General features: G+C 35.4%; 1 protein-coding gene across 1 annotated transcript; it reads right to left on the bottom strand.

Moving 5' to 3' along the window:
- Nucleotides 1–285: 285 nt before the first annotated feature.
- Nucleotides 286–7,311, bottom strand: LOC135196272 (acidic mammalian chitinase-like). The gene is made up of 10 exons (XM_064222975.1): nucleotides 7,152–7,311; nucleotides 5,854–5,999; nucleotides 4,601–4,744; nucleotides 3,468–3,599; nucleotides 3,104–3,355; nucleotides 2,482–2,667; nucleotides 1,978–2,109; nucleotides 1,572–1,751; nucleotides 978–1,097; nucleotides 286–471 (listed from the first exon to the last, which is right to left on the bottom strand). Exons 1-10 carry the CDS (start codon nucleotides 7,201–7,203, stop codon nucleotides 343–345), a joined length of 1,473 nt encoding a protein of 490 aa, XP_064079045.1. The 5' UTR covers nucleotides 7,204–7,311; the 3' UTR covers nucleotides 286–342.
- Nucleotides 7,312–7,874: the final 563 nt, after the last annotated feature.

Here is a 7,874-nt window from a genome sequence, read left to right on the forward strand (position 1 = left end):
GTATATAATAATATAGATATATATATATATTATAATAGATAGTATACATAATACATATATATACATATATATATAGTATAATATATATATATATGATATATATATTATATATATATATCATATATATATATATATATATATTATATATATATTTTATATATATATATCTATATATATATCTATATATTATATATATATATATATATATCTACATATATAGTATATATTATATATATATATTAATATTTATATATATATATATATAATATATATACATAGAATATATATATAAATATGTGCGGGTGTTTGTATGTATATATTTTAAAAGGACTATCGCTCAATTTATGGGCAGTCATTCTTGCAATAGCCTTGAGAGCAGACACTGTCCGTCCAGTCGCAGATGAGACCCACGGGATTGAAAAGGGTTCCGTCTGAGCAGTGGTACTCGAACTCTATCCACCCTGAGGAATCCTAGAAATAAAGTTATTGATTACTGACTAATTAAAGAAGATGCATATTCTTCTTGGACTTCTAACGAAGGATAAAATCATTTATTTTTAGATTCTCTTTTCCGGTACAACAATGAACAGGTCAATAGTACGTTTAAGTGAGATTATATTTTTTAGTGTGTGTATCAATGCAATAGTTTCTGCTTTAATTTCACATTCTATAGAATTGCAGGTAAAGAAAGGAAGGCAAACATTTTTATATTGCATTGAAATTCAAATACATTCTTAACGATTCTCGAGCATTCCATTGAGGTGTGAGAGATGTGTACTTCTAGTGAAAGAAGTTCACTCTCGACGTGGTTCGGAAGTCACGTAAAGCCGTTGGTCCCGTTGCTGAATAACCACTGGTTTCATGCAACGTAAAAACACCATACAAACAAAAAAAACAAAATACACTCTTAAGTACGATATGTATTACAGAAGACAGAGTATTCAGGGATATAGTTTTTTTCCATTTCGATGTCTTACCTTATCGCAGATGTAGTAATGTGTACAGTCATCTGCGTCAGCATTAGGACCCATCTTGCTGCAGTGAACGCCGGGGGCTCCGGTCACTCTTGGAGTTGTCGTTGTCGGCGCTGATGGGTCCTTTCGGTAGAAAGTAATATGAAGATCTATTGTATTTCTTTATGGATATAACATTTGAAGGATGTATTTTCTCACTTTCTCTTTGTTCAAACTAAAAAAAAAAACTTAATACATAACTTAAGTATAATTAAAAATTTAGGTAAATTCAGTTGAAATCGTTCCCCTAGAAGGGTAGTGGCTTCAGTGCAGCTCGTGCGGTGCACTGTAGGCATTACATAAGGTTCTTTGCAGCTTACCTTTGGGCCCTAGCAGCAACCCCTTTCCGTGTCTTATACTGCACCTCTTTTCATATTCTCTTTCGTCCATTCTACTTTCCACCCTCTCATAACAATTGATTCATAGTGCAACTGAGAGGTTTTACTCCTGTTACACCTTTCAAACCTTTTTGCTGTCCATTTCCGTTTCAGCGCTGCATGACCTCATAGGTCTCAGTTCTTGGCCTAAATTCTATATTCAATTCAGATCGCTACTAACCCTCGTGGTCGTTGTTTTTGGCGGGGCTGTTGGTGGTTTTGTCACGACTCCGCCACTGAGGACCTCCAGCAAGGTGTTGAGAAGAGGGAACTCCCTACCGTGACAGGTGCCGTGGAAGTCGTCTGTTTCGACGCTCCACACCATGCAGCCGGCGAGGCCTTTATCTAAGGCATATTGGGCCTGTGGAAAAACCAGTCAAAATTCAGCTAGCAACTCTTACTTTGTGAATAGCAAAGACGGCGAAAAGAAAGTAGTTTAAAAGATAAGGAAGAAATAGTTTCAGTTTTGGACAGGATGGAGGTATAATTTAGACGTTGTTATAATGATAATAAAAGTCCAAGTGACTCAGATGGTGCCCTAGGCCTAGAGGACACCAAAGCCTGCCTTTGTTTGCAAAGCTGCTTACCTTAATTGCAACGGAATCTGGATCCTCGTATCCTACCCATATATAGTTATAAGGGAAGTAGTATGCATAGGGCTCATTCATGTTTGGATCGTGCACAATTGTCCATGAGGTTTTCGACTGTGCTTCACAAATCTGTAGTAGAAGCAAAAAGGAATAATACCAAGCGGTTCTAGTTTACGCATGCATAGTACTATGTCCCGTGAAGATAATAAGATTTCAGTTCAAGTTCATATTGTGAGGTGTTAACTCTAATGTTACTTCTAATAAGAAAAGTTTTGAAAATGGCGATGAAGAGATTGGACTTCACTAAGGAATCATTATTTATTAATGACATTACAAAATATTACATTCTGAAAGGTAATAGGTCAATATGATTGACGTAATTGAATAACATCTGCGTACTAACAAACTTGAGAATAGCAAGATATTGACATTCTGCTTATTATTTCAGGAAATTTAAAGGTAACGGCTAGAAATTGCAACGACAGAAAAATATCTCTGTACCTCATTGTAGCCTAAAAATCCAGTTTGCCTTGTGTAAGGTCCAGCCATCCCAGGGTTTGGTGCCGGGGCATAGATGCCAGTGTTTGTTTCGTCTTTAAGTCTAAAAGTGCGTCCGTAAAATGGGACCCCTAAGACCATCTTTTCCTTCGGAGCTCCTTTTTCGATCCAGTAGTTCACAGCGAAGTCCTAGAGTGGCAATTTATTTTTAAAAATGCTCCTATTTCGTTCTAATTTCTCGATTATTTCAATCTGAGAAACTAGGAAATACCGATTTCATAATTCATCATTTATGCAGTAATCATTCTCTCGTAGTTCATTTGCTATCATGTTCTGACATTCTAAAAACGGATCTTTCCTAGACAGTGACTCCCAAGGGTTTTAACCCGGAATGCATCCACCTTTGCGGTGTGTTTAGTACAAGCCCGTTGGGGATTACCGTAAGAAAATAAACAATTGACTGTAAACATCATTAAAGATAACGACTCCCCAACAAATATTAGTCTTAGATGACGACCCCCGAAAACTCTTGTGATCACTATCTAGGAAAGAGCCCTAAAAACTTATAATTAGAGGGAGATTAATACATTCTTTAAGGGAAATAAGTCTCTTCAATCATGCCTACCTGGTTGAGCCAGAGAGTCTCCCCGGTATCGTTCGGGTGAGCGTACAGTATGGAGTGATGGTGCGTATAAGGCTCCCAGCTTCCATGCAAGTCGTAGGTCATAAGGTTGATCACATCCAGGTACTTCGACATCTCGGGAATATTGTAGGCAGGGTCTATGGTGGCTTTGCCGGCTGATACGGCAGCGGTCAGGATCATGCCCTCGGCATGCAGGGCTTCGGAGAGCTCCTTCAGCAAGGTGATGTAATTGACCTGAAACATGAAGGACTTGAAAATATCCCAAAACTCGCTTATTCATGCCTTTCTCTAAAAGACTTAGGTATTCAAATAGGTCATCAATCATTTTTCAGTCACGTGAACTTACGTAATCTTCTGGATTGCCACCTCTCTGCGTTGGATACTCCCAGTCCATATCCAGACCATCGAAGTCATGCTTCTTCAGCAGAGTTATCGATGAGTCTATAAAGATCTTCCTTTTGGCCGGATCTGCCGCCATCTTATATGAGAGAGAAAAAAAACATGTAGTATTCATCGAGAGAAAGGTTTGCTTTTCGTAAAAGACGAGTGATTATCAAATGATGTATGGCTAGGGTGACCATTTATTTGACTTGCGAAAGGGGGACAAAGGTATATAGTAAGCCCATGCGCACTTGCACTTATGTTGAGTCGTTATAAATTCAGAAGTTTAATACATAAGTATATTCAATTACAGGTGATGACAAATGAGAAAGTCTATCAATCAGTGTTTTTATTCAGACATTATCGCTGATATTTTAAGGTCTACAATTAGTGTCTATTCAGACATTATTGCTGACATTTTAAACAAAAGATTATTTTTCAAATTTTAAGGAAAATTACAGACATTATTTAAAAAGAAAAAAATTCTTATATCATTCTTTGGCGTATTTTTGGCTTGATTTGATCTTTACTAAGTATATTCAATAACAGGAAATGATAAATTAGGTTTATCAATGATATTGTTTTTATTCAGACGTTATTTATTGCTGACATTTTAAACAAAAATTAGTCTCTAATTTTTAAGGACAATTGTCGTAATTACATAAAAAAAGAAAGGCTGAAAGGGGGACATTAGGGCGTCTCCCCAAGACCGCAGTTTTTGGGGGGATAAAAGAATCAAAAAGAGGGACTGTGGGGGACGTATGGTCACCCTATGTATGGCTCTAGGTTCTCATCAATTGCAGTTTTAGTCTCATCACAAAATTTTGAACTATCCATCAACACCTGAAACCTTAGGTCTAAAAAATGATTAAGTCTATTTGCTCGATGAGTATGTAAAGCTAATATGGAATTTTGTAATCGCCCTCCCTTTACTATCTTCGTAAAAAGAGACATTTATTTAAGTACAATCTAAGTGCTATTTGGTGAGTGTCTTTAAGATTAGAATTAAGTGTCATAATTTAGCTTCATGGCGGGATTTCAATAATGAAACGATGAATGCAAGACAGTCCATAAGATTCATATCTTCTGTTATCTTACCTCCGAGTACTTTGTGGATCCTTCGTTCCATCCTCCGACGCCCAAAATCGTTTTCAGATAAATGTTCTTCTCCTTCAGCTTAGTGAAACGATCGTAACCACACTTTCCCCAGTTTTCACACAGATCGTTATAGGGATCTAAGACCTGCGTATTTGGAAGATATTTTATTTAAAAATTTTAGTTGTAACCAATATATTTACTTGTCTTAGTTGCCCTGTTATGTATATGGACAAAACGCCCCTGTTAGGATACTGAAAGATACATTCATTTTACAAATCATGACTTGGGATTTTGCGTTGAAGTAATGCCATTTTTACTGGGTGTAGAGATTTAGATAAAGAATTCAAACTGTTTTTGGAAGATCTTGTCTTAAACAGAAGTGACTCCCAAACCATTCAGTACAAGGTTACCTTAATCTATTCACGGATAATGTTTTTGTTGCATAATTCTTTATGCGCATGAGACTAATCTAATTCATGCTTCCGTTAACGTAAACCTTTCATGGAAAAAAATATTCGCTAGAGGTTGCCTCTTTTTTTTTCTTGTTCAAATCGCAAATCTTTATGATGGTCCATTTGATCCCGATTCACAGAGTATTGGTTATGGTCTTTTCTTCGTTTGGATAAAGTCTTCATCACCCAAATTCACGCTACTAAGATTGATTTGTATTTGTATTTGTATTGATTTATTGGTAAGGAATTGTATATATATATATATATATATATATATATATATATATATATATATATATATGGAACGTGATGAATGTATAAATAAAGGCAAATGCTACGAAGGAAGAAATGAAACAACGTAGTAGTTGCTAAGCCTTTCGACACAACGGTCCTTACTTGTCAAAAGGTCTAGCAACAACGCCGTTGTTCAATTTGTTTTCCTTCGTGGTATTTGCCTTTATCTATCTACCTATCTATCTATCTATCTATCTATCTACTATCTATCCTATCTTTTATAATCCCTATCTGTCAGTTATACGAACCTTCTTGTATTGTCTTTTCTCGTATTTTTGTCAGTAGCTGCTTCAGTAAAGGGCTTTTCAGCCGAAAGATCTCGCAGACTCCTTCGTTTATTTTTCCTTCGTGGCATTTATTCTATATATATATATATATATATATATATATATATATTTATATATTATTATATTATAGGCGTATAAATAGATAGATAAATAGACAGATTGATAAAGATAGATAAATAAACAAAGGATTACTTTAGCCAGTCGAGACCCTGTTCTTTACCTTGATCTCATTGTTGGTGCCAAGTCCAGCGAAGGCATAGATGAGGTGGGAGCACAGGGTAGGATCATTGTCTTCTATGTCGAACTTCCCGGCCCCTTGTCTGTACACTGCCCAGGAGCTGAAGTAGCACACCAAAGTCACTCCCTCTGTGAGGCATTAAAAGTCTTGCTCATTGATGAAGAAGAAAAAATGCTTGAAGGAAATCAGTGACTCAGCTTTTTTTTCTCACAAATAACTTATTTTTTCAAAGAGTGGATGGTTTCAAAGATGGACTAAACAGCAGTTCATATATCGGTTCCCGAATCAGGTACAGCTAATTTTATCATAAAAATCACCTGTCGTTTATTACGAGCGAATTCGGATGCTACGTAATATCTCCTAAAGTATTAAAGATGAAAAGAAAAATTCTTTCGGCAGATAAAACCTCACGTCTTTAAATTTCATCCCATATAAGATATATCTTTAAAATATCATAAGTTCATATTTAAATGATGTTTTAATCATTGCATTATAATTTTCTCAATATTGAGGATCTCATTACCAAATTCGATGGTTAAACTGCCTTCTCACCTCCGCTATAAAGAATCATTTCGCATTTATCGTTCGTCATATTAGTAGTAGTTTGATGATGGAAGACCATTTGAAATGCAATTAACGATAACGTTTATTTAGCAGGGAGTTCCGAGATACCTAGTTAACCCTTTGATGGTTTCATAACTTGAAGCTTCACGAGTTATCGCCTTTAGGGCACCTTACTGGTCTTACGTTTGAAGCTTTTGCAGATGATAAATATAATTAATATATATATATATATATATAACTATATAATATAGAGATATATTATATATATAGATAGTATATATATATATATATATATATATATATATACACACACACACAGTAGTGTCAGCTTGAGAGGAAGTTATCAGGGTCTGATCTGATCTATGAACTTTGAAGATCCATTTAAAAATCATCATTTGAGCCTTATGCTAATTCCATACCCTCTGACTATGAACCTGCTAGAACTGCACAGCTTCCATACCATTAGTTGCGCATTTTTGAAAAATCGGGGAAAACATGCTATTCTTAGCTTTATTATACTGGCGTTAATCGAACTTGAACAGCAAGACATGGAAAATGTTTAAAGTTTAAATGGCTTCCCCTAAAACTCGAAGACGAGTCAGTTCGTTTTGCATTCTCGTTTTGAGCTTTATCTCTATTTTTTTTCAGCGCAAATTCCTTTTTGGTTCGTATCGTAAGCAGGTTCATCAACGTCAATAGAAAGTGTACCAGCTTACCTGCGAGGTAGAGGGAGAGAGACACTAGAGAAAGCAACAGCAGCAACCTCATGGTTCAGTGGAGACGAGACTGGAAGCCTGCAAGAACGGCCTTGCTACAATCGTATCTTATAAGGCCTCGGAGCGCCAGTCATTTGTTTCACACGTTTCTTGAGGCTTTATCAAAACCTACTGAATGCATCGCTTTTCAGCGATTGTACGACGTAGTTTGGCGCTAAGTGGGCGAGGGAACTCTTCCAGCTGGTATGATTTAAAATAAAAGTATTAATGGGAAAAATAAACTTATATTGCAAGGCTCTTCGAATTTAAACAGACACCAAAATTTATTTGCCAGGTGTCATTCCTGATAGGTGAACGATTTATTGTTTATGTATATATATCTTATATATATAATATATATATGTATATCTATAAATATATACATACAAATATATATATATATTATATATATATATATATATATATATAGATTATATATGAATCACAAAAATAATGGAACGTGATAAATATAGAAATAAAGACGAATTTGTATATATATATATATATATATATATATATATATATATATATATATATATATACGCGCGCGCGCGCGGGCGCGTTTGATTAATACCGCATGCATTAGTGTCCAGTTTAGTTCACTGATAGGAAAAAAATCGCAATATACCTTAATGAGTCATATCAGACAGTGTTAAGAATTGTGTTTTCCTACGTTAAATCATT

Source organism: Macrobrachium nipponense, chromosome 17, assembly GCF_015104395.2.
Source record: "Macrobrachium nipponense isolate FS-2020 chromosome 17, ASM1510439v2, whole genome shotgun sequence".
Lineage (NCBI taxonomy): Eukaryota > Metazoa > Arthropoda > Malacostraca > Decapoda > Palaemonidae > Macrobrachium > Macrobrachium nipponense.

What these genes read in the sequence shown, in the direction of transcription:
- LOC135196272 (XM_064222975.1), bottom strand. Translation starts at nt 7,203, where the DNA reads ATGAGGTTGCTGCTGTTGCTTTCTCTAGTGTCTCTCTCCCTCTACCTC. An exon ending in GCACCAACAATGAGATCAAG is followed by an intron (nt 4,745 to 5,853) that starts GTAAAGAACAGG and finishes CCAAATACGCAG; the next exon opens with GTCTTAGATCCCTATAACGA. An exon ending in GTGGCAATCCAGAAGATTAC is followed by an intron (nt 3,356 to 3,467) that starts GTAAGTTCACGT and finishes TTCATGTTTCAG; the next exon opens with GTCAATTACATCACCTTGCT.